This window comes from Nelumbo lutea, chromosome 1, assembly GCF_056320005.1.
Source record: "Nelumbo lutea isolate HS-2025 chromosome 1, American lotus-T2T, whole genome shotgun sequence".
Taxonomy (NCBI): domain Eukaryota; kingdom Viridiplantae; phylum Streptophyta; class Magnoliopsida; order Proteales; family Nelumbonaceae; genus Nelumbo; species Nelumbo lutea.
This window is the reverse complement of record NC_142684.1, coordinates 79,613,635-79,639,878: the sequence shown is the minus strand read 5'-3', so window position 1 is coordinate 79,639,878 and position 26,244 is coordinate 79,613,635. Positions and strand designations below refer to the sequence as shown.

Genomic DNA, 26,244 nt, shown 5'->3' with positions numbered 1-26,244 from the left:
AATAAAAAATTGAGCTCGTAGGTTTGAAGTACAAGGACCACATTAACTACTTCGGGGACTCGTCATTTTTGCTTGGGACTTCCTCATGAGCTTCAGCTAGGTCGATAGCATCAGACTCTTCAAAATCCGGGTCTTCCGTGGCCTGGCGGGCTATATTGTTTGTAATCCGCGAGGTGGTGATGACGCTCGTGTCGAGCTGCGGGAAGTCACGCTTGATCAGACAGCTGCTAAGCTTGAAGCCCTTGCGGTAGGCCTCCACCAGCACCGAGTCAAACTCATCCGACCTGACGTTGTCCTTGATGGCCTTGACCTTGGCCTCCCCGATGGCCTGAGTGAGGATCTCAGTTCGCTCCTCAACATCAGCTTTGAGGTTCTCCACCTCATGCTCCAAGGCCCCCTTGTCTGCCTTGAGGTTCTCCACCTCGTGCTCCAGGGCCCCCTTGTCCACCCTGAGGGTGTCAACCTCGCGCCGCAACCCCTCTTTCTCGCGTAGCAGCTCTTCCTTCTCCGCCATCAGTGCTTCAATGACGTTCTTCTGGGTTGTGGTATCGCTCTCCAACCGATGGATTTGGCTACGAGCTGCCCTCAGATCGGTGTGGGCTACACGAGTTGAGTCCTCAACAGCCAGAGCTCGCTTCAGGTGCCTCTCGGATTGAAGGGTTAAGGCGTGCACAGTGGAGTTCACCTATCAAAAGAGGTCGGCCCAGTCAGTGGGTAGCAGCCTGGGCTCCAAGTTGAGCATGTGTGAGGTTGGGCCAGTCAGTGACCTCCTCGGCATATATAGACCCTTTGCTCTTCCGAAAGCTGCACCGCGGGATGAGGAGTGGGCTCAGTAGAGGCTTCAGCAACAACTTCAGCAGTGGCTTTGGTAGTGGCTTCGGGCTCCACAGCTGCCTCTGGAACAGGCTCTGCCATCATCTCAGGCTGCCGAGGTGGCAAGTTCTCCTCCTCTAAGTCAATGACCGGGGGAGCATCAGGAAACTTGGGCTCGGAGGTAGGGTCCTACGGAGACTCAACACAAGCTCTCTTGGCAGCTCGCTTCTTCATTTCATTTTTCGAAAGAGTCTCTCTCCTTTGAGCTGCTGCTCCATGGGTCTTGCAACAAAGCTCGACATCAATAACTCAAAAATCCTAGCTACTAAGTTAAAGTACTAACTCTAAGTAAGACGACCTACCCGGGCTTAAGCCGACCTGTATGAGCTTGCTCTCGGCAATATAATCCCTGTAATCAAACCCGAGCTCTGCCCAAGACTAGAGCGTCTTCCTTGTCTCCCGGTCTAGCATAATGCCGGAGTCCTGAATAGCCGCCCTCCAATGAGTAGGGAAGGGCCACCCCACGGTGTTTCGGACTACAAAGTAGTCCTGTTTCCAGGCCAGGACTTTGCTGGGAAGCTTGTGTAATAATTTGTAGCCTAGGTGAGGAGACAGGTAGTAGGCCCGCCTGTGCTCGGGAAGAACGCGCGAAGCATTCTTTTGTATTGACAAGATTGACAAAAAAATGTCTAAGTTTAGGGGAAGGGCGTAGTCAAAGCAAAGGGAGATGGTCCCGACCACGTTACGGATGGAGTTCGGGTGGAGTTGGTCTATGGTGACATTGAAATGTTTTAAGATTTCTACAATGAGAGGGTGAAGAGGAAGGCGGAGCTTGGCTACGAGCTGCTCCCGGAAGATCACGATCTCGTCGTGACCGTGCTCCCAAGGGAAGTTACCCGCGGGTAGGCTGTAGGTGTACTCCCTGGGAAGGTTATACTGTTGTATAAGAGACTGAAGTCTCTCCAGGGTCATGGTGGAAGGATCGAACTTATCCGGTATCCAACCTTGGTGAGAGGTGGTTGCCAAATTGCCAGAGGCCTCCCGCACCTCATGAGAAGACTGGACCTCGGAAGGGTCACCCTAAGCTGAGGTACCCACCTTGGGCTCATCTAAGAGGCTATCAAAGCTAGACATCCTAACGAAAGGAAGAAACAAACTGAAAAAGGAAGCTAGGGGGACTCACCAAAAGAACGCAACCGAATTGGGAAAACTTGACGAACTGGAGAACCCGAGCTGAAGATCTTAGACGCGAGCTCAGGGCGAATGCTAAGAACTTGTGGTGAGGAAAAATGACCCAGGATGCCCACTACTTATAGCTGCTATGCTCGGGCATCAACGGTCAAGATCAATACGATCTGACGGCTCTCAATAAATCCAGCTACGCAACCCCCAAGGTGAAATCAGTTTAGTGCATTTTTTGACGTCCGTGGCATTTATAGATCACGTGATGTCCGCGCGTGAGCTGTACGCATCTTGGGTTACCCTTGATTGAGCCAAACAACAAACTGGTCTGACTAACAAGCTGCTTGACAAGACGACCTGAACTCTGAGCCAAATCCACCTGTCACACTGTGAACTCCCCGCGCTGGGTCAAGACCCCTAGCACGGGGAGTGGGGGGAAATTGATGGAGAGTGATTTGGCCTGACCTCTTGACAGGGGGACACGTGGGCATGACTCGACATAAGAGACACCTCAGCATGATAGCCTAGCCGCAACTCGGCGTATTGAACTCGATGAAGCCCATCCTGATAGCTCGGTAGAAGTGGTAGCTCGCTACAAAGTGATGCCCTGCTTGCCCCGATCTCTCTCCTAAGGGTGGAGCACTCCGGGGTCCCTCCAAGCGAGGAGTCCAAAGATCCTCTTAAGTAAGTCCCAAGCTCCTCCCAAGGAGCTCCCGAGCTCCTCCTTCCCGAGAAGGGAACACCTCGATCTAAGATCCCTAGTTAAAAAGCATCCCGAATTGGTGACACTTCAGGTAAACACTATTAGCACTCCTGTCCGTACTTGCCTCAAGGCCCGCCTCGAGTAGAAGTATCTTGGTGCATCACTAGCATCTCGGCACAGGGTAGCTTAGCACAAGACAGCTCGGCATGGGGTAGCTCGATAACTTACAGAAAAGATCTGCCTAACAATAGCACCTACCAAATCTAGAGGCTACACCCACGTCTTTCGTCAGGCGGCGTCGTGCTTGCCAACTCTGAAAGGTGTCTCACGCTTGGCAGGTCTGTACTCTGCAACGACTACCTGTGCCCACCACCTCAGCTCTGGCAGTAATGGCTGTGGCAGAGAGACAGAGGCGGTTACGCCTGATTTGACAGAGTTTCAGCATAAAAGGGCCCCGACCCCCAAGGGGCAAAGGTAATTGATTTCGCACTATCTGCACTCTTAGCTCTCTTTGCATTCTCTACAATTCTCTCTCTCAGAGTTCTAACTTGAGCGTCGGTGTGTTCCTGCTAGGCGAGCTCCCCGGGAATCCTTCATCTTCCTCTTCTTCTCAGGTGCTGTCCGTCGCCAGCTAGAAGCCAGGCCCCCGCCAGCTAGGAGTGCCCGGATCGCGCTAGATCAGAGACGATTGGCTTGCTTCTAGATGGAGATTGCATGGAACTCGGGTAGATTGGTGCTTATAGTTGAACTACCCAAGCCTCGATCTAGATGTGTGACTCGAGGTGCCCGAGGTGACTAGAATTGCTGAGGTTCTCAAGGTTGCTGAGGTGTCACCACATTGTTCCGTCACTCTATGTGTCATCACATCATTTGACGGTCCAAATCATCCCTCATCAATTGCCCTCCACTACCAAGCCCGATGTGGTCAACTTAGGGCGAGAGTATCGTCAAGCTAAAAGGATTTGGCCTAGTCTTTAGTTCAGGCATGGTTTAACCAATAGTTCAAACTTAGTTGACTCAACTGGCTCAACTTTGGGGGCGAGGTCACATCTCAGGCATGCATAGGCATCACACGATGTTTAAGCTCCACGAACGTAAAAAATGCGCTCAACTGTTTTCACCTCGGAATACGAACAATTGCACCCCTAGGAACCGTTGGATTTGTTCAATCTGGACCATCAATGCTTAGCTTAGGCAATTATAAATAGGGCCCTTAGGGACCCATTTCCTTCGTCCCTAACTAAGTTCTAGTTGCTATCAAGGTCACGAAGCATGGTGTTGTCAAAGTCATCAATTAGGTCGGTGAGGTCGATCATTTCATTCCTTAGGTGAGTTGTCTTCCTTTGCTTTTTTCCTTGCTATTTTCCATTATGTCTAGTGGTGAGTCCGTTGAGGAGAGGAGGCAACTCGGTTAAGCTGAGGAGGGGTCCTTGGTCTTGAACCAACGAGGTTCCCATAAAGGGGCTTTTTCTTCCCATCGGCCACCTAGGGCCAGAGTGCTGGACCACTTCGGTCCTTCTAAATTTTCTACTGATAAGATTCATGGTCTCACGGCTTAGTATATGATTCTTGACCAGTTCAGTTACTCCTTTCCTATTGGAGCATTTCCTTGGGAGCATGATGAGGATGAGGTCACCATTTTTGAGGAGGCTTTGGAGGCAAGTCTCTAGTTTCCTCTCCATCCTTTTATTCCCAAGGTCCTAAATTATTATAATGTCAGTTGGTCAGTTGCACCTGAACCCCATCCATACTCTAGTCGGTACAATCTCCATCTGCTTCCATACCAGCCTTCCTCTAGATATTAAGACCTTTGTTGGCCTCTGCCAAATAAAGCAGAACCCTGCTAGCACCTTGGGTAAGGTTAGTTACTACTTGTCTTACTGGCCCAGGTACAAGATTCTGCACGAGTTTCCTTCTAAAGTGTTGGCTTGGAAGAGCAAGTACTTCTTCCTTGAATTGTCTACTAGGTGGCCCTTCTTGATATCTTGGAGAGAGGGAGTGATAGACAATGGAGAAGATTTGAGCGAGCATGTGCAAGCTAGAGTGCGGAACCTAGTAGACAAGTTCGGGCATTTCATTTCTTTCTTTGTTTTAGTTTGACTAAATCTTAGGCTTCCCGTGTAGGAGACATGTTGAGCATTCCAACTGCTGGGCAACTTCAGAACATGAGGAGGAAGAAGAGAAAGCTGGCCCACAAGGATGCACCTCAGGCATCGACTCCCATGCCCATAGTGCCAAATGCTACCAAGGTGGTCCTAGTGGTCAATTTGGTCAAAGAAGATCATTTGGAGAGGACCTCATTGGAGACTGAGGCAGCCTAGACATTCGAGGCGCTGCCATCTACCACCTAGGGCCCCGACGACTTGTAGTTTAGGTGCGGAGGAAGCTCCTAAGCGGAGGTGAACCATCATGGACTTTTGCACAGCCCTGATCAAGAGCAAGGAGGTTGTCTTCCACAAGGAGGTCACTAAACTTAGTGAAGCACGCCCTGGCGAGCTCAGTGGCAAAGTGATGCGCTACCTCATGATGGTAAGTTCCCAATCTCCTCAACGTTCTATTCCCAATCTGTGTTCCATACTTAGCTCATGTTTTCTTTTGTAGGCGAACACATTGATTCACTCCTTAGTCAAGCAATCTGAAAGGTGTCTAGCGAGGGATGAATCTGCCGAGTTGGCAGCAAACGAGTACTAGTCTCGGGTTGAATGAACTGTTTCCTTCATCGATGAGCTAAAAAATGAGTTGGTCTCTGATCGAAACCGGATTGGTGAGCTGGAACTTCATGTCCAAATGCTCAAGAGGAGTTGCAAAAGGACACTCACTTCATTGAATGCGAGCCACAGCTCCTCGACAAGGTTCAAGCTTCCAGGGTCCAAGCTATCAAGGAGTTCAAAACTTCGCTAGAGTTACTACAGGAGAGGGAAGAGTTTGGCACCGACACTTTTCACTAAGGCTTCAAGCTATGTTGGATGCTAGTGGGGTTGGTGTACTCCGAGCTCGAACTTTCTTTGATAAAGTCCTTGGATTGCACAAATGAGATGATGGATTAGGTTGATTTGGAGCCTGATTCTGAGGACGAAGAAGACAGGTTTGGCGAAGGAGCTGCCAGGGCTGACATCAATGCTGCCAAGGTGGCCGATGATGGGGACAAGGAGCCATGTGATGTTTGAATCATTTTGCCTCTTTTCTTGGATCCCCTATAAATATGTAATGTGACGAGCTTCCAAGCTAGGTCTGAGAAAACTTTCTTTTTTCTTATGATGATGTAACTTAAACTTTGTCTTTAATGAAATTTGGCTTTTTGAATGCCTCATGTCTTCTTTCTTTACACCTAAAACTTAAAAAAAAATATACTAAGTATGGGATTTTAACCCAAAGTGCCTAGGTGCCAAAGTGACTAGGCATAGTATGGCATAATGACCTGAAACACCTAGGTGCCAAAGCGGCTAAGCATAGTATGGGATATCGAACTACCGACGTCATTGCCAGGTCAGCACAAGGGGCCTTTAGGCTAAGAGTGACTTGGCATCCCCTTTCAGATGTAGTTTAGTCAACGTGCTCCATAATGTAGGTCGGCTTGACCAGGTTGCCGAGGTAGGTGGTCTCTTTTTACACAATGAAATTTTTAGAAGTTGTGGATGTCGAACACCCTAGCTCAAATAATGTAGTATCTCTTAGGTTATCCACGTTCCAGGCACGAGGTACCTGCCTCCCCTCCAATGCCTCGAGCTCATATGTTCCTTCACCAATTACCCTAAGTACTCTATAGGGACCTTCCTAGTTCTGTCCTAGCTTTCCTGCACTGGGCTCAGGTACCATAACTTTTCAGAGTACTAGGTTGCCAACTCGGAATTAGTGTCTCTTGACTCGGGCATTATAGTAACAAGTTATTCACTAGGTCGAGGTTGGTTCGAACTTGTTGTTGTTGGTCTTCTCATCACAAGCTTTAAACCGCAAGGTTGGCACTTTGATTTCGGTGGGGATAATAGCCTCCATCTCATACATCGGATTGAAGGGAGTCTCTCCAGTTGCCATTTTGATTGTAGTTTAGTAGGCCCAAAGAATGCTGAGCAACCCGTCCACCCACAAATCCTTTGCTTGGGAAAGCTGAGCTTTAAGTCCATAAAGGATTGCCTTGTTCATTACCTCAGCCTACCCGTTTTCTTGGGGATGAGCTATCGAGGTGAAATTCTATTAGATCCTCATCTCGACACACCAATTCTGGAATTTGATGTCCTCAAACTACTTCCCGTTCTTTGATATCAATACTTTTAGGGACTCTGAATCTGCAAACAATGCTGTTCTAGAAAAAAATTCTATACATTCTGGGTTGTGATGGATACCAGTGGCTCGATTTCCACCCACTTAGTGAAATTGTCAACCATCATAACCAAGAACCTTCTTTCCTTGGTCACAAGTGGGAAAGGACCGAGGATGTCAATCCCCCACTAAGTGAATGGTTATGAGTTGGTTAGGTATCTTAGGTCGGCGGCTGGCTAGTGTGGTATGTTAGCATGCCTCTGGCAGTTATCACACCTCCAAATGACTTTGAGTGCGTCTGCCATCATTGTAGGCCAGTAATATTCCTGCTTTAGTGCTTTCTAGGTAAGCGCCCTACCCCTAGGTGCCCTCTGCAAAGACCCTCATGGATCTCACAGGCTTGTCCTGATTGGACACAAGCATCACTTGTAGGTGAATGTAAATGACCTATAGTACAACTGCTCGCCAATGATGACGTAGTGAGCTGATTGATGCTCTATACTTCGAGCTACGTTGTAGTCTGTTGGTAGGGTCCTGTGGCGTAAGTAGTCAACGAGAAGATCCACCAGCTCAGCTCAACATCCAAAACAGAAGCAACCCCTTCTACCACCCTCTCTATGCTGGGTCACAGAAGGTCTTCAACATAGATTGTTCTTGTAATTTCTGTTGCATTGGCCAACTTTGAAAAAGCATAGGCCTTTTGTGTTATTGGTCCTTGGAATTTGTTGAATGTACCAGGAGCGGAAGTCAGGAAGGAGCTCTCTCACCTTGGTCAAATAAATTGATATGGTGGGATCATTGGCCTCATACTGCCCATTCTTCACTTGGTTCACTACCAATTGAGAACCATGACATACCATGAGGTGCTTTGTATCAACCTCCCTCACTAATGACAGTTTGGCTATTAGTGCCTCATACTCTGCTTCATTGTTCAAAGCTTCGAATGTAAACTAGAGGGCATACTCCAACTTCACCTTGCTAGACCCATAGATATCAGCCTAGTTCCGCTTCCACATTGGTTGGATGAGCCATCCACATGGAGGATCTAGGGCTCCTCGTTCCAGGTCGGGTCGGGTGTCACATTGGTAGTTTCCTCCAAAGTGGTAGCAAGTTCAGCCACTCCAGGGTTCTGTGTGCTGAATGTACACTCGACGACAAAGTCAACCAGGACCTGCACTTTGATTGCTTGGCACGACTCAAACCGGATGTCATATTTGCTTAACTCGATGACCCACTTCATCTGTCTTCTTGAGACCTTGGACTTCTAAAAAATGTGCCTAAGAGGTTAATCGATTAGGACTACAATAGTATGGGCTTGAAACTATGGGTGCAACTTCTGACCTACCAATACCAACACAAAGGCCAACTTTTCTATATCAGGGTACATGGTCTCAACTACATGTAAAACTTTACTTATATAATAGGCAAGTTGCTACACCCTATCCACTTCTTGAATTAATACCGAGCTAACTATCTCGTCAACAACAAAGAAGTAAAGTTTTAGCTCATCTCCTGGTTCTAGTCTAGGTAATAGTGAAGGTGAACTCAGATACCTTATGAGATCATCGAACACAGGCTGGCACTCCTCGGTCCACTCAAAATTTTTGTTTTTCTTTATGGCCTTGAAGAATGGTAGACACCGCTCAACCTACTTAGACATAAACCGGTTTAGGGCGATTATACAACCTTTTAGTTTTTGGACTTCTTTTATTGACCTATTTGGCCTCATATCTAAGGTTACCTAGATTTTATTTGGGTTGGTTTCGATTCTACGTCGGTGCACTATGTAACCGAGGAATTTTCCCTGCGTGACCCCGAAGTCACACTTGTTCGGGTTAAGCTTCATGCTATATTTTCTTAAAATTTCAAAAATAGAATTTAGATCAGAAATCAAAGAATTAGAAAATTGAGTCTTCACAACCATGTCATCAGCATACGCTTTAATTTTATTTCCAATTAAATTTAAAAAATTTTATTTACAAGTCGCTAGAAAGTTGCTCTAGCATTTTTCAACCCAGAGGGTATTACTTTAGAGCAGTACAATCATAGTGCCCTAAGGTTACGTCTACCAAGCGGTCTGTTCTGCAGAGCGGGAAACTATCCTTTGGGTAGGTTCTGTTGAGGTTGGTGTAGTCGACACACATGTGCCGTTTGCCATTAGCTTTTTTTCATGAGCACTAGGATAGCAACCCAACTTGATTACTGGACCTCTCTAACAAAGTATGCTGTGAGAAGCTTCCTGATTTCTTTGTCAACTATCCTCCACCTCTCTGGGGTGAGATTCCTATTCCTCATTCCTCAACCTAACTGGTTTGACTAAAGGGTTGACATTCAGCTTATGAGTAATGATAGAGGGGTCTATATCGGGCATTTTTGTTGTCGATCATGCAAAAATATCTAAATTACTAAGTAAAAAACTTATCAATTGTAACCGCAATGGCTCTACAAAGCGAGCTCCAATCTGCACCATCTTCTTAGGATCGGTTGTCTAAGACCGGTCCTAAGACGATGTCTTCCATGGGGCGAGCTCACTTGTTAGTGTTCTTTGAGGTCGGTTCTAGGTTAACATTGTTTGCCAGCTTACTTTTGCCCTTCAATTCCGCCATGTAGCACTTATGAGATTCCAACTGGTCACCTTGCACCACCCCTACACTATAGCCCATCGGGAACTTCATCGACAAGTAGTAGGCTGACACTACTGCCCGGTGTGCAAGCAGGATATGTCAACCTAGGATGGCATTGTAGGGGGACAGAGTCACAACAACTAGAAAGTTATGCTTGAAGCACGGTTGAGTTTGGCTCCAAGCCTACTGTGACTGTTACTTTAATCCTAGGGGGATGTATACTGGTTGCAAATATTTCCTCTCAAGCTACATCTTCTCAAATGCGTCCAGAAATAAGATGTCGATCGAGCTTCCAAAGTCAAATAGAATTCGCTTTACCTCAAAGTCATTATTATCATTTTAACAACGAGGGCATCGTCATGTGGATACTGGACTCTGTGAGTGTTGTCCTCAGTGAAGTACGACTTATTCCACAAGAGGGTGCTTTGGGGGATTTTCATCCTCGTGCTCAAGCTCCTGGATTGAGTTTTACCCTGTCATGGTACTGCATCTTGCCACAATAAATCCTCCTGTGATCATGTTGGTTACTCTGTGAATGGGCCGCTCTATTGGTGGTGGATCTCAAGGTGGCTGGTCCCTATTCTGCCCCCTGCTCGATTCTAGCACTTCTCTTGGCTGGCCAACAAGTTAACTCCAGTCATCATGCTTGATGAACTACTTGAGGTAGCCTCGACAAATTAGCTCTTCGATCTCGTCTTTGAGGTTGCGAAAGTTCTCAGTGTCATGGCTGATGTTAAGATGGAAGTGGCAGTACTTGTTTGGGTTTCTGTTTATGGGGTTGCCTCTCATTCTGGGTGGCCACTTGACGTACTCGATTGTCTTGATGTGCATTAGTTTTTCCCCTCTCTTTGCATTGAGGACGGTATAGCTTCTGTTCTGGATGGGGATCTTCTTCTTCTGGGTGACATGCTCCATTTGTTACAAGGGGACCTGCTTCTCTTCGGTGACTTACTCTTGCGCCTCTGCTTGTTGCTCCCAACTTCTTCTCCTGCCCCTTTCCTCTTCCCGCTTAGCTCTAACTGTGATCCGAAAGCCTCATCTGCCTTGGTGAAATTATTGGCTTAGTGGAGGAACGCCTCTACGGAAGATGGAGGGTTCAACTCAACTTTCTAGCGCAAGTCGGGGTGTTGGATGCCATTGACCATTACAATGAGCTGAATGGACGATTCAAGATTTGTGATCTGTAGGCGCTCTAGGTTAAACCGCTTGATGTAATCCCAAAGTGTCTCATCTAGTCTCTGGACCATGTTTAGGAGGTAGGTCTTTGACTTCGGACATCTTTTATTGGTGGTGAAGTGTGTCATGAACAAGTTTACAAACTGGTTCTAGCTTTTAATGGAGCCCACACCAGCCCAAAATACAACATTCAAGTTGTATCCTGGAAAGTGGTCGGGAAGGCCATGCATAGGCTCGCAACATTCACCCTATGTAACTGCATCAGAGCTTGGAAGTTGTCAAGATGATCACTTGGACCGGTGGTGGAAGCGAGGTGGCTACTCCTAGTGTTGTGGCATGCACATCGGCAATGCCTCCTCCTCAACACATTGGTCGAGCTGTTTCCTTTAATTTTGATCGGTGCAGTTGCTCAGTTGTGCTCTCTGATAGGGACCTAGTTCCGATCATCAGTGTGAAGAGGAGGGTCCGAAACCTAGTCCTGATTCTGGTTGTCAGGCTATTGATCATTGGGTTGCTAGTTCTACTCCTATTGCTAATGTGCCTATTGCTGCTAGTGCATTCCTACCAAGGCGACAAATCGCTCCTCCCACGTCCTCATTTGTAGGTTCATGCCACGAACATACTACACCAATTCATTGAACTGGCGCACATCAATCCCAATAGGAATCATTGATGTCTCGACTGGAGGGAGAGGCGTGCTCACTTGGTGTAGGGTAAAGTCTAGGTTCGGTATAGCTAGAATGCCTAGAAGGGCCAAAGGCACTATGAACTGCCTAATAGTTATAGTGGGGACCTCTAGATGTACTGTAGGCTGGTCTTGACCCCTTGTGACTTGGTTGTTGTTGGCAGATTGGTTGCTTGAAGATTTTAATGAGATATTAGTAGTAAGGTGAAGTGAGGACTTGGATTTTTATATGGTTCCCACATATAGTGCCAATTGATGTAGAGGGATTTGGTGCTCCTTGTTGGAGGACAGCTTGGATGTTGGGCTAGTGAGATTGCCTGGTTGAGTTGTAGGACAAGTAGGTCAGAGTGTCTAGGGTGCTTTACTCGGTGTGGGCACTCCGATGATTAAGCTAGCGATTTGGAGGTTTGAGAGAGCTTGAAAGTTTAGATTGCAAGAGAATTAGAGAGCTTAGTCACGCGTACCGTGTGATATTGGAGGAAAGGCCTTTATATAGGCGAGCTACCATAGGCCTCATGATGCGTGTCTGAGATTGTCGACCCGTCTAGTCCGGAGTTGGTTTTGCACCCAAAGATGGATTCTGAGTAAGCTAATAAGTTTTATCTAGGTTTGTCCGAATCGAGCAAATCGAAGATAAAATTTGTTGATGTGGGGTCGTGATCTCGAGGAGATCGGAGATGGATGGCTTGCTTCTAAATGAAGGTTACGTGGCACCCCAGTAGATCGGTGCTTATAATTGAACTACCCGAGCCTCGATCTAGCTGGGTGACCTGATGTGCCTGAGGTGACTGGGATTGTTGAGTTCGCCGAGGTCACTGAGGTGTCACCACATTATTCCATCACTCCACATGTCATCACATCATTTGACCAGCCAAATCATCCCTCATTATTATTATTATTATTATTATTATTTGTTCAAATTGGTTTAGTAGATTGGTATAAGACTTGTCTACCCTCTGAAATAGGTCAAACCTCAAAACAGTTATTATAGGGGTATATTGGAGGGTCACCAATACAATATGTATTAATTTTCTAACTCCCACATGTTTTTCTTGATTTTATTTTAACAAAGTTTCTTGAGAATGCCTTAAGAATGCCTTAAGATGATCAACATCAATGCCGTAAAAACAATTTCGGCTTTCATATAGTTATTTTCAGCATTTTGTTATTTGTTATTATTAGCCCAAAGGATCTCAAATAGCAACTTAGTTATTTTGCTTTCACCATTAACCTAATCAATGGGTAGGAATACAGTGCTAGAATCCAGAAATCAGGGCAGGGGAGTCTTTGTCACAAAACAAAGTTTGGGGAGAACATAGGAATGGCAGCGGGGCAAGGCTGGGATGGAGGGCCACTCCCCTTTCCTATCCTAGTCCACTCCAACAGAGATAGGGTTTTTTCCCCACACCTTCCCCATGGGGATCTCTATCCCCACGAAGATTCCCATTCCCCACCACTTTTTATGATGTTCATTTCCTTTTAGTTTAAAACAATTACAATTTATAATCCTATCAAAACAGATTCACACATATTCAAACTAGGAATTCTCACAAGGTAGAGGGAACGCTCTACATCCATGCCAATGGGGATGAAAATTTTCCTATTCCTGTTTCCATGGGGGGAAAGTCATTCCACCCCTACCCCATTCAGGGATAAGTCTTGAAGGGATTAGGGAAATAGAAAAAAAAAAAGGGAAATTTCTCGATTAGTACCCTATACTTTGGACCTATTACCACTTTGGTCCTTGAACTTTAAAATCCGAAAATTTAGTACCTGAACTTTCAAAATATGCCAACTTAGTACCTACCATTGACCAGTTGTTAAGTGACATTTAAAAAGATACAAATTTACTTCAAGTGTCATTTAATTTTCTTTATCAACTATCCAAATATCGCTAAAAAATGAATAATTTTTGCCTCTTCTATTCAAGAAAAATAAGATTACCAGAATGTCCATTGGGACAAACCTCAACATTTTTTAATAAAGGAGGTAAAGATTGAGACTATTATTTTTTATTGACATTTGGATAATTAATAAAGAGAATTAGATAATACTCAAAAGAAAATTTGGATATTTTCAAATGCCACTGATCAATTAACTAAAGTAACACTAGCCCAAAATACAGGGTTATTAATAATGAATTTTCCTAAAAATATTCCCATGCATACGAGAACATGTGATTGTATATAATTTACCCTATATTATGCCGACAATGTGAATCAATTAATCGTGCCAACTGCCAAGCCACGCAAATGTACGAAATGAAGGACATGTTGATGTTGGTATCACTTAAAATAATTGTGTTTTTTGAATGCACTACTTAATTATGTTAGGTCGTTTCCGTGTGCTGTAACCTCTGTTATCTCGCAACCATCTCTAATTTTTGCATTTATGACTGATGGCGTCGTTGTTGGTCCGCCCGTGACGTAACACGACCATCTAAGTTCAGTCAATCCGCTCTCGGTTCAGATATCCATCAACAACTTACGAGGCGCTTTCCTCTATTCCATTTTATCACTTGTTCAACCAATCAATCAAAAATTGCCGCGTATATCACTTGCTCACCATCCGCTGAAATAATAAATATGGTGTGGGAACGATTTGGTGAGGAATAATAAATATGGTGTGGGAACGATTTGGTGAGGACTGAATCCGATGGCCCGATTCATCACTCCAACAGGACAAGTGCACGTTTGGGACACAACTTCAATGTAAGATATCAATCCAACATTACAGAAGCGTACGTTCACAAATGACAAAGTTATTGTAGATGAACAAGTTCATTAGATCTTAATTATATTGCAACAGTATGTATGTCGATGTAGGTCTGCAGGTTTGTATGTGTTTCAAGAATCACCTCGATGACGTGCTTTTGCGTTTGCCGTTCATTTATTTATTTTTAGACTGAGGCCGGCTCTTTCACAGTTCACACCTCACCGCTCAACTTCAAATCAGCCATTGCCCACTGCCTTCATACCCAAACCCCAATAGCCATGGTATCTCATAAACGTCTTCTGATGAATACATTCTCCCTCTTTCTTGTTTTTCAATTCTGCCACTCCATTGACACCATAACCGCAAATCAATCTATCACCGAAGACGGCGACGGTCAAATCCTAGTCTCTGCTGGAAAGCACTTCGTTTTAGGATTCTTCAGCCCCGGAAATTCTAGTAACCGGTACGTCGGGATATGGTATAACGTTTCAAAACAGATGGTAGTGTGGGTCGCTAATAGAGAAAAGCCAATTAAGGGCTCGACCGGAGTTTTCAAGATCAGCCGAGAAGGAAATCTTGTTATCATCGACCGAAATCAGGAGGGTCCCCCTCTGTGGTCGGCCAATAACGTTTCGATTTCCTCCAACAAATATTTCGCCAAGCTATTAGACAACGGAAATCTGGTTCTTAGTCCTCAAGATGATAGCGGAAATATTGTATGGCAGAGCTTCGACTACCCTACACATACACACCTTCCTGGGATGCAACTCGGCTTCAACAGACAAACCGGCAAAAATAAGTCCCTAACATCTTGGAAGTCCCCAGACGACCCGGCATCTGGGGATTATTCATTGCAGCTCGATCCACAAGGATCCCCACAATTATTCTTGTACAAGGGTTCAGTTCCGGTTTGGCGAAGTGGTCCATGGATGGGTGATAACTGGAGCGGCGTACATCAGCCGATGGGCACCTTCTTCCATTACCAGTACGTGAACAGTAGTGATGAGGTTTATGTGACGTACAATAACACAGCTAACTTTACCTTCTCGATTTACGCCGTATTCATGTTGAACGACTCCGGCTCATTCCAATGGCTAATATGGAGCAACGTCCAGCCTGTATGGACACGATACTGGGAAGCACTCAAGGAACGATGCGACGAGTACGGACGGTGCGGAGGGTACAGTAGCTGCACCACCAACGCAAACAACGGTTTTGAGTGCGCGTGTGTGCCAGGATTCCAACCTAATAAGTCTGGTGCTGCTGCAGGGGGAGACGGGTCGGAAGGGTGCGTGAGGGAGAGAAGATTAGAATGTGGCCTTGGGAAGGCAGAGGAGTTCTTGAAATTGGAACACGTGAAGCTGCCGGATACGGTGGCCGCTCGAGTACTGAATGACAGAAGTATGAACCAAGAGGAGTGCGAGAAGGATTGCTTGAGCAACTGCAATTGCACTGGTTACAGCAAAGTAAACATTAGCGGAGGGGGAAGTGGAAGCGGCTGCATGTCTTGGTACGGAGAACTGATGGATATCCGACACTATTCAGATGGAGGACAGGATTTATACGTACGTGTAGGTACGTAATTCTATCTGCTATCCATCTCATTCTCATCAATCCCTGTGCAAAGAGCTAGAGCCCTTGCCCTTGCCCTTCCTCTCTGTGACTGTGTTGAGAATAAGCTTTTCCTTTTCCAGCTTCTTCATATTAATTAATATATAATAACTTGGGTATAGGTATAACCCCAAAACAAGTTGGAAATTGGCCTGGTACTGGTACACACAAAAATAATGAGATTAACTGGAACTTTGTCCTTGCAGCAAGAAGAAATTCAAAAGGTTTGAACAAGAGGCGGATGTTGGTAGCTCTTTTAACGGTACCTGTTATATTACTTGCATTTATCCTGTGTTGTTACTACTTGTTGCAGAAGAGACAAAGGAAAGGTATATCTCACTCTCTCCTAGAAATAAGGATGAAAATCAGGTTAGAAATACCAAATCAGAAATGAATATATCAATTGATGGTAATTGGCTTTTATAACAACCACATAGACTTTACTGAGATTGAGGATGTTTTCTTATTCGCTGGTAGAACTAACCCTCCCCCAAAACCCAGAAATCCCCTCAAAGCAGACTGAGATTTTCCTAGCAAGCGGTTGATTCCTTCATTAGATCAGAGGTGAACTATAAGAGGATTTTGGCATGGATATGGTAAGAGTACAAATACGAATATATACATTATGAATACATATACAAATAATATAAAACATCAGTTGTATTTACACTGCCGATATTCCTGATGTGTGGTTGGATAAGTGTGGCCGGCAATTGAAGGGATGAGAGATCCATCATATGGATAGCCGAACCTTGCAGGTAAGTAGGGCAAAATTTCAAAAATTTCTCTCTCTCCCAATTGGGAATCACATTCCCTAATTTAGAAAAACTGTTTTTTCAATGATCAATCTTGAACCAAGAACGAACAAGATCTGAAACAAAAACAATAGGAGAGGGAGATACCTTATATGAAGAAATAATATTTTACAATGGAGGTGTTCACGCCTAAAAAATGATCAAAAGACTGCTCTCACTGAAGATGACACAGTACATGATGGAGCAGAATCAACAGTATTCTTCCAAAAGAACCAAATCCTTCACCAAGAATTCGCTGGAGGGTATGTGAGCATGACTTCTAATCAATTTTTCTTCAAAAACTGATATCAAGAACACTTTTTAATCGCTCCTACAACAATGGAGATCAAACTGGCTGTGGTGGCAACTAGAGGAGAACGTAGGGAAAAGATGGCGTAGTCACACTATTGTTGTCTTCTCTCTGCATGATCTGAGATCTGATGTCTCTGGTTGGAGTTTTGGATGATCTGAATAGTTCACCCTCTCCTCATTTTATAGACTTAAAGAGATCAGCTCCTAATCCCATTAGGAGTTTCCTGATTCCAATCCTTATTTGAATTTGGACTCTCTTTAAGTGATAATAGATCCTTATCTTATCTGTAGATTAGATCAGCTCTCCTAATCTTATTAGGAGTTTCCAGATTTAAATCTATATTTGGATCTGAACTCTCTGAGTGGATAGGGATAAGACCCTATTCTATCTGTTGATCCAAACCCCAGATCCGCCCCTCTTTAAATAATCTAATTATACCAGTTCGAATTGGGCTTTAGGCCCATTAAGTCTATGTGCTCACTAACCTTCCAAACTTCTGTCTAGTTGGGCTTCCTTATATGGCGTGGGACCCAAACATTGATCTACACATTAGTTACATGGGTTTAGCCCAGCCTCTGTTACAAGGCCTGGCCGAATTCACTGAAATGACAGTGAACCCCCTAAAGCCCATCACATGGGCAACACTTACGCTAAGTGGTCCCTGGGCCAAGCCACCTTATAAAAGCCCAGGGATTGTGGGCAGATGCAAGATTAGCCTATCAGGTATAACCCTTAATGGTCTTACACTTAACCTCTCAGCCTTTAATGATCAAAGACTCCTCAACAAGAGATGACCTCTCCCTCGGCTACAAGGAACAGTGTTGCACTCTCTGCTCACATGGATCCCGGGAATTAAAACCTTTTGCAAACATTTAGAAATCATATATATATATATATATATATATATATTTATAAATATATATTTTGCAAAACAAATTTCAACGATTGAAATCAACTGCCAATAGTTTTGGTTTCTATTAGAGAGAGTGCATTCCCGATTATTACCTTTGTTCGACAAAAGGGCTGATCTTGTCACTATGATCACCCACTCAGATGAATTCTTGAATTGTCCCAACATACCCAGGTTTTGACCCCCTCTAAGGATCTCATTGATTGGCATATCAAAGACACCCCAATCTGACACTTAGTACAGTATCATAATCGAGTCTAGGGGTCAAGTGTAACATTCCAGTTTTGCCCACTTATCACCAAGGTCCAGGGCAACACTAGAATTCTGGTTCGGTTCAAGGTTTCAAGTTAAACTTACACTGCATGTACCTCAGGTTTCACCCTAGCAGCTGAGACAGGCTACCCCAACCAACTTGACGGCACATCAGTGTTAGCATTATCAGAATAGATCTCCCCAGATCAATCAATTGGCTGTGAACATTCTAAACTAACATGAGTTTCATATGTGTCTAGTTTAAGGGTATTACACAGAAACACACCACAATAATATGAATCAAATATGTACTTTATTTATTTACAATAAATGTCATAATGTACATCAATATGATTAGAGCTAAGGGCATACACTGTCTAACAGCAATGTGTTGTGGTCAGGAGGTCCAGGCTCCCAAACAATCTAGGGGTGGTCCTTGGAATTTAAGATAAACAAAATGAAAGAAAAAAGAAATTATGAAAGAAAAAAGAAATTATTATTTGCTATGGCCTAGGAGGGCTTAGGAGAGGATGTTTAACCATTCAAATACCATATTCTAAAAGTAAATATTGGGAAATTTATTCCTTCTCCTTAGAATTTTTTTATTGGTTTTGTGAATGTATTGTTCCAACCCCACACCTATGCTAGAGTACCTCATGTATTAAATACATTCCTCCCCCTATCACCATTCCCAGCTATACAAACCTATATAGAAAAATTTATAAAGTGGATGAATCTATACAGATTTATTTGTAATCATTTTTATTATAATGTTACAGTTACGACTAAGATGCAACCACATCAGGAGCTCTTGTTTAATTCCAATGCTAATCCAGAGGAATTTAAAAGTTCCTTTGTGGCTGCTGAGCTTCAAGAAGCTGAGATAAATTCAGAATTGTCATTCATTGATTTAAGTGTCGTAGTAGCTGCTACAGATAACTTTTCCTCCAGCAATAAGCTTGGACAAGGTGGTTTTGGCCCAGTTTATAAGGTAATTTGATTTCTATAAGTCATGCTGTATTTTCATTTAACTTGTCTGTTTCATGGTATTCGTATATGCTTCTTCTCCCAATTAGAAAATTGAGGTTGTAGGGCTTTTGATTGAGTTACCAGCTGAAATCCGGAAAAAATATATATATTTACTTTTCTTTGTTAACTATATTGGGTAATTCTATGAATGTTGTAATGCTCATACAGGGTCGTCTATCTAATGGACAAGAAATTGCAGTGAAAAGGCTATCCAAATATTCAGGACAAGGAATGGTAGAATTTAAAAATGAAGTCATGTTGATTGCCAAACTTCAGCATAGGAATCTAGTTAGGCTTTTAGGTTGCTGTATTCAAGATGAAGAAAAGATGTTGATTTATGAATACATGCCCAACAAAAGCTTGGATTACTTTCTTTTCGGTACCATTCTACTCATCCCAGTAGGGTTATCTTCGTTTTCTTCAAATAATGATATAAGTTTACTTGTCCATCAATATTTGGCTGTGCATTTAAATAGATGTTTAGACTTAAAACAACGATTTGATTTGAACTCTGGATAGATGAAACTAGAAGACAGCTCCTGCAATGGGAAAAACGCCTTGAAATCATAGTAGGAATTGCTCGAGGAGTTCTTTATCTTCATCAAGATTCATTATTGAGAATTATTCACAGGGACCTAAAAGCCAGTAATATTCTTTTAGATTCTGATATGAACCCAAAAATTTCAGACTTTGGTATGGCCAGAATATTTGGAAGGAGCCAAACGGAAGCCAACACCAACAGAGTAGTGGGAACATAGTAAGTTGATCCTTAATTTCTTCGTTTTTTCTTTGTTTAGATAAAGAGAACATATACTTCAGTGAAGTTGGTTACATATACCCAAGAGTTCGGATCTGTTCCTCACATAGTACACCTCACAACATGTCCTGGCTATCCATAGGAAACATCTTCCGTACTTATGTTTATTATGAATGGGAGATGTTCTCATTACACAGGTGTGGGATGTGGCTATAAGGTCGGTGTGAATGCAACTAACTTCAGCCACTTAGGGGGTGTTTGTAGTGTGAATGAGAAATTGGTGGGTGTGGACTTATCCACACCACACCCTATGATAAGAACCAATCCACACTACACAACAATTTATAATTATTCTGAACTGTGGACAAATTGTGGGTTGAATCAGTCCACACCCATAGTGGCATTTTGTGGCGTGGTGTGAACCATTCCACACCACACTTTTTTTATTCCATTTATCTCATATACATTTTATGAATGTTATACAAAGTTAATAATAAATATCTAATTTTTGCATTTTATATGATAAATATTTTGAAAAATGCATCAATGAATTGATATTGACTAATAAATATTAATTTTTTTTACAAAACAATAGTAAAATAATTAAATTACCCTGCTTGAGCTTGACCCCCTTAGACCCCAAGTAACCAAATTACCCTTGCATTTCCAAAATTATCAAATTACCCATAGACTTCTTTGAAGTTACCAAACTACCCTTATCCCTATTATCAAAACTTACCAAACTTTCTAATTTAACCTAATTTGATCGAAGGAGGCACTATTCATTGTCTTTCTCCTTAGATGAGAACAATGTGATGGTGGCAACCAAAACCTCCACCATTCTCTCTTCTTCTTCTTCTTCTTCTTCTTCTCTCTCTCTCTCTCTCTCTCTCTCTCTCTCTCTTCTTTTTCTTTATTCCTTCTTCCTCCTATTCTTCTCCTCTTCTTCTTCCTCTCCTTCTCACTATTTGCATCGCTCTCAGACCTTCGTCCAACTATGCTCTCTAACCATAGAGGAGACTTCGCACCCACAGCCTCCTCCAACCGTTTACAAACCCCCATGTTTTCCTCCCTTGGTTGAGAAAAACTGAAGTTGGTGATCATCACCTGAACTATTTATTAAGGTATCAGACAGGAGTCACACTTGGAAGAACGCCCCCTCTCACTCACTTCCTAGTTGCAAGCACCTACCATTACGACTACCATAGCTCGAGTAAGAAGGGTTTCAAACAATAGGTTTTAGAGAAATTATAAAGCATGGGATCAAAGATAAACCGTGGAGGGAGGGGGGAGGGAAGTACCCATGAGTTTTTTCCGTTGACACTACATTGGGGTGTGGATGGGACTGGTCCATGATATAATGTGGATCGGTCCCGTCCACAAGATGAACGCGGTGCCGAACACCGCCTTAAGCTATTAGAAAATGGCTCCTTAATAAGTGGGTTGCATTGGGTTGAATTCTCTTTCTCTCTTTTGAAGCTACATACTACATGCTGCCATTGTCCTTCATCTTTTGGAAGGAGTACAAACACAAATATATAGAGTGCAAAACCTTGTAATTTGTATGTATTTTTATTGTATATATTTGCATTTGTACTCCTTTCAAACTAAGCCTAATATACAAATATACGAAAATCAATACAAATAATACACAATACGTTGGGTTCAGCTTGAGTCGTCAATTTATCCAATTCATCAACCCTAATCCAACATGATTCTATATTGGGTTAGCATTTTCCAACTCTAGCCCCAACTCTAGGGGTAACTAGTTTTTATGGGTTAAATGACCGGACTGTGGCTCAACCAACAGCCAATCCATCCACACCCACCCATTGGTACCCTTAATTAGGATCAATTCATTTTTATTTTATTTTTTAAGATAGAAAAATGCAAGCTGACTATTTGTCTTTATTTTTATTATTTTTTAAATTTGTGATTTACATTTCAATGGAATGCAGCGGTTACATGTCACCGGAGTATGCAATGGATGGGCTATTCTCTGTAAAATCTGATGTATTTAGTTTCGGGGTCTTACTGTTAGAGATCGTCAGTGGCAAGAAGAACACTGGCTATAATTACAAGGATCCCTACATGAATTTGATAGGACATGTAAGGCAGTAGAGTTAATTACTGACATTTCTTCTGTCTACCAAAAATAGTGCTTCTCTGAAATAAGATTGATGGAAAGTAATATTGGAACTGTTATTTGATCAGGCATGGGAACTATGGAGAGAAGGAAAAGTATTGGACATAGTTGATTCGTGTATGGGTGAGGGCGATTGCTATCCTGGAGATGAAGTGTTGAGGTGCATTCATGTTGGTCTCTTGTGTGTTCAAGAAAGTCCGTCGGACAGGCCTACCATGTCCAATGTTGTTTTTATGCTTTCCAATCAAACTATTATGCCACCTCCTAATCAACCTGCTTTTATAATGAAGAGAGCTCCATATGCAGACTCATCATCATCTGCCACAGGAACAGCATCTTGCTCCATTAATGAAGTCACAATTAGTGTGGTTGAAGGTCGTTAGACCTGCATGCATTGTTCAATGCAAGCTGTTGTTTCATGGTACTTAATTTGTAGCTGGATTCAACTATATATGTGTAAGGTATTAATATTATTAAACCCAGCAAAGCCCGCTTTTACATCTTATTAGTCCCTTACCCTCGGTGACCCAGTCATGCCTATATCTGTAGTTTTTCAGCCTTAACGCTATAATATATATAATATAATTTTCCATGTATAAAATATATAATACATATATATTACATGGAAAAGGGTCATTTTCCATATAATTTACGATCCTCCTATCTTTTAAATTTATTCAAGTCTATAAATAGATATATGGTTATGAGTCATGTAATAATGAAATTGGTCCAGGTCTTTGCTTAGGCGATGGGCCAGGCCGAGAAGGCCCATATATAAACCGAAGGCCCTTTCTACCATAGAAGTAAAAATAACTTTTTCGATGACGTTTGACGTAAATAAGCGACATAATCCAACAACAGTATGAACTGAGGGAAGATGAATTGAAAATACAGCTATTGTATCCCATTAACGACATGATGGCTAATAAATAATAATAATAATAATAATTCCGCTGACTTCCTTCGCCAGGAGTATAGTAGAAACCAGAAAGGAATCCAAGCTTCTTATTGGTGAGTTGACTCGGCCTGCCTCCGGCAATTAGACAAATTTAATAAGCCAATAGGCAATAGGCAATAGCAGATCGCTTCTTAACTTTTGGCGGTAAAATCATTTTCGTGGTATTTTACAAACTTGACCCCCGCAGCGATGTGTTTCCACTCTGACATTTTGCAACTCATCCTCTCCAAGTATTTGTCAACTATCAACCACGCCCTTCATTTAAAAAAACATTGGTCAAAACAAAGTGCGTGGTCTTGGTCTGTAGCTCGACTGCACATCCGCTGTGACTACGACGAAGTCTCTGGATCGTCCTATCCATTTGATTTGATACCGATGATGATAATCCAAGGGAAATCTGATTTGCTCTTCAAAAATTTATAAATTCTGAGGTAGGTGTAGATGATGTGCGATATGGTAGCTCGCTGTTGGAGGAAAGCTCAGAAGTTAGATTAGGCAGGTCACTTGGTTGAATTGCAAAGAGATAGAATTAGTGTTCTGGTTGCTTTATCTGATGTGGATATTTTGATGATTAAATCAGTGAAGCGAATTGGAGGTTTTGTGAGCTAGAAAGCAAGAAAATAAGAGAACTGTGAATGCTAAATCACATGTATCTTTTAGGGTAGGAGGTGAGGCTTTTATATAAGCGAACTATCATAGGTCTCACAAAACATGTTTAGAATTTGAAGCCCGTCGTCTGGTTCGGAGGTAGTTTCATGCTTGGAGGCAGACTCCATATAAGTAGATGATGGTTATCCATTTTCGCCCGAAGTGGGTGGCTGATGGGTAGCTCTTCTAACGTGACATTATGATTCTGGGGAATTCGGAGGCAATAGACATGCAAAATAGATCATTAACCAGAGTTAGGTCAGGTCGATAGAAGCAAATTGCCTCTTACACCAACCTAAGGTCTTGCTAGCTGATTGAAGTTCGACTTACTGGGTTATGCTGAGGCCGATGGCATAGTCATGACTCATGAAGTGTTCAAGGTGCTACTAAGGGTTATTTATGAGATACCAAAATATCATCCTTATGAGATACCAAAATATCATCCTACTATTCTACAATGCCACATATCATGATATCATTGGTAGATAAAATTATCCTTCATCACGTGTAAAGACCAATTCGATTAACATGTGTAAGTGCATTAACATGTGCAAGTGCACCCATTGACTAATGACTAATCCACCAAACGAAGGTCCATCGATTAACATTGTACTCCCGTAAATATATTCGAATATAAAGGAATTTTCGGTCAATGAATAATGTTCTAGTCCGGCACACCAGGCACCAGCTCATCCCGACCCCGAGGAAATTAACGGGAATAGAATAAAGACAAACAACAGAAATAGAACCATTCTTTCTTGAGAGACGATTCTACCCTTGGCGACCTTCTGCGAAAGAGGAAAGCAACTGCGGGAATGAATCGACCCACTCCCTACTCCGACTGGACTTGGTTGGCATCCATCCATGAACCCACACACACAACCCTCTCCTTCCTTCCACGAACACCCCCTTTCAGTTCTATTCCTTTGCCTATTTAACTCTCCTCATCCATCCCACCTCCTGTCTTAACTTGTTCTCCTTTCTATTCTATTCTCTTTTCCCCAAGCAACCGAAAACTAAAAGCAGAGCATCATAATTCATTCACCAGATGGAGGGACGAAAGACGGTTGATTTCGAAGATTTCTTGCCAATAATGGCCGAAAAGTTGGGTGGGCAAGGATTGATCGAAGAGATCTGCAATGGGTTTCAGTTGCTCATGGACCCTGATAAGGGACTCATCACTTTCGAGAGCTTGAAGAGAAACGCCGCCCTTTTGGGGTTACAAGGATTGACAGACGACGAACTGCAAAGCATGTTGAGGGAAGGGGATGTCGACGGTGATGGGGCTCTCAATCAGATGGAGTTTTGCGTTCTCATGTTCAGATTGAGTCCTGATTTGATGGAAGAGTCTGAGATGTATCTGGAAGAAGCTCTCCAGCAGGATATGATGGATATATAATTTGTTTCAGCTTTCTTGTTTTTCTTCTTTTTCTTTCCTCTCTTTCTATTTTTTCTGTTATTCTCCAGTTCCTCATTTGTTCTTGTTATTGATGTGGGCATTTGGAAAGGAGAAAACAAAATACAAAAAAGAAAAGCAAATTTTTTGATGTTATCCGATTGATTCAGTGGAAGGATTGCTAATTTATTACAACTGATTTTCGATAAAGCTTATTCCATCATTTGATCATACGAAACTTTGTTTAACGCAGTGGTACCTGTACCTGTACCTCTTTATTTTTTCTTCTCCGACGATCTCCGGCTGCAGCGCTAATCTCTCCTCTCTGATTGTCATCTTCGTCCAGGAAATTTGTCTTGCTTGCGTCTTCTTTGTGTGAGAGATGGGACTCACGGAGGATAGGAGATGATAAGAAGAATCTAGAAAAGGACACGTGTTATAATAATAATAATAATAATTACACTAAACTCCATATTAGAATTTTATTTCTAATGGAGACTTATGATAATTAAAAATTTTAAACATCTCCACCTAAACATCGGTACTGGTGTATGTATTAACATCAATTCCGACCCGACACCTATCCCAACTATGCGGTAGAAGAATGTACTGAACAATAAAAATCTTGGTATAAAATGTGTGACACCAACAATTTTGTCGAGGAAAATTTTTTTGATATGATAGAAGTCGGTTTCAGTGGTTTGCTGTCAAGGTTATTTGGGGGTTTTCACCGATATGCATGATTTTAACTAGAAATTTTTTCGTGGACAATTAAAAGAAATCAGTATTTTCATGGCTAATATCACTCAGAAAGAGCTAATGTGGAATAGAATGGTAGGAAGCATTTGATTCTAATGGATGGATGTGGATTGGCCACATGAGCCCTTCCGTTGCAAAAGTATATGGGATCATGTAGAGAAGAACAACGAATACCCAATTGGGCTAACTTTTCTTTTTCCTTTTTTTTTCTAAATTTCTTTTCTTTTTATTGCATTATGAAGTTTATGTATCTTAAAGGGCCAAATACGGGCCAAAAGGATAGGGAATCTATTCTTAAATACTGAGAAAAGTCGGCAAATGGCTAAGCATCTACTCCCAAAAGCCTCTAGCACCTTCTGCTAAGTGTGGGAGTAGTTTTTTCTTTTTTCTTTTTTTTTTAATCTTTTTTTCTAGTTTTTGATAAACTAATTCTAGGTAATTTACCAAAGCATACCGGCTAGTTTTTGATAAGTAAAAACAAACCAGCTTTCGTGCGAGGCCAGGTCGGGCTGAAAA

General features: G+C 42.7%; 2 protein-coding genes across 4 annotated transcripts; both read left to right on the top strand.

Moving 5' to 3' along the window:
* The first annotated feature begins 14,301 nt into the window (after positions 1–14,301).
* Positions 14,302–22,467, top strand: LOC148875619 (G-type lectin S-receptor-like serine/threonine-protein kinase At1g11410). 3 transcript variants are annotated; one of them, XM_088964959.1, is made up of 8 exons: positions 15,288–15,335; positions 15,425–15,730; positions 15,973–16,095; positions 18,815–19,026; positions 19,233–19,443; positions 19,584–19,821; positions 21,780–21,930; positions 22,036–22,467. In XM_088964959.1, exons 2-8 carry the CDS (start codon positions 15,559–15,561, stop codon positions 22,348–22,350), a joined length of 1,422 nt encoding a protein of 473 aa, XP_088821085.1. In that variant the 5' UTR covers positions 15,288–15,335; positions 15,425–15,558; the 3' UTR covers positions 22,351–22,467. The 3 variants fall into 3 exon arrangements, with proteins under 3 accessions (XP_088821084.1, XP_088821083.1, XP_088821085.1); XM_088964958.1 differs by having other exon boundaries at positions 14,302–15,730; positions 19,752–19,821; XM_088964957.1 differs by having other exon boundaries at positions 14,302–15,730.
* A 1,987-nt stretch (positions 22,468–24,454) lies between these two features.
* LOC148875618 (calcium-binding protein PBP1-like) lies at positions 24,455–25,125 on the top strand. The gene has a single exon (XM_088964956.1). The coding sequence runs from the start codon at positions 24,622–24,624 to the stop codon at positions 24,970–24,972; it is 351 nt and encodes a 116-aa protein (XP_088821082.1). The 5' UTR covers positions 24,455–24,621; the 3' UTR covers positions 24,973–25,125.
* Positions 25,126–26,244: the final 1,119 nt, after the last annotated feature.

Excerpts from the sequence above, each read along its gene's own strand:
- LOC148875619 (XM_088964957.1), top strand. The coding sequence starts at position 14,434 with ATGGTATCTCATAAACGTCTTCTGATGAATACATTCTCCCTCTTTCTT. Across the intron at positions 15,731-15,972 it reads GGATTTATACGTACGTGTAG|CAAGAAGAAATTCAAAAGGT; the intron begins GTACGTAATTCT and ends TTGTCCTTGCAG. Across the intron at positions 16,096-18,814 it reads GCAGAAGAGACAAAGGAAAG|TTACGACTAAGATGCAACCA; the intron begins GTATATCTCACT and ends ATAATGTTACAG.
- LOC148875618 (XM_088964956.1), top strand. The coding sequence starts at position 24,622 with ATGGAGGGACGAAAGACGGTTGATTTCGAAGATTTCTTGCCAATAATG.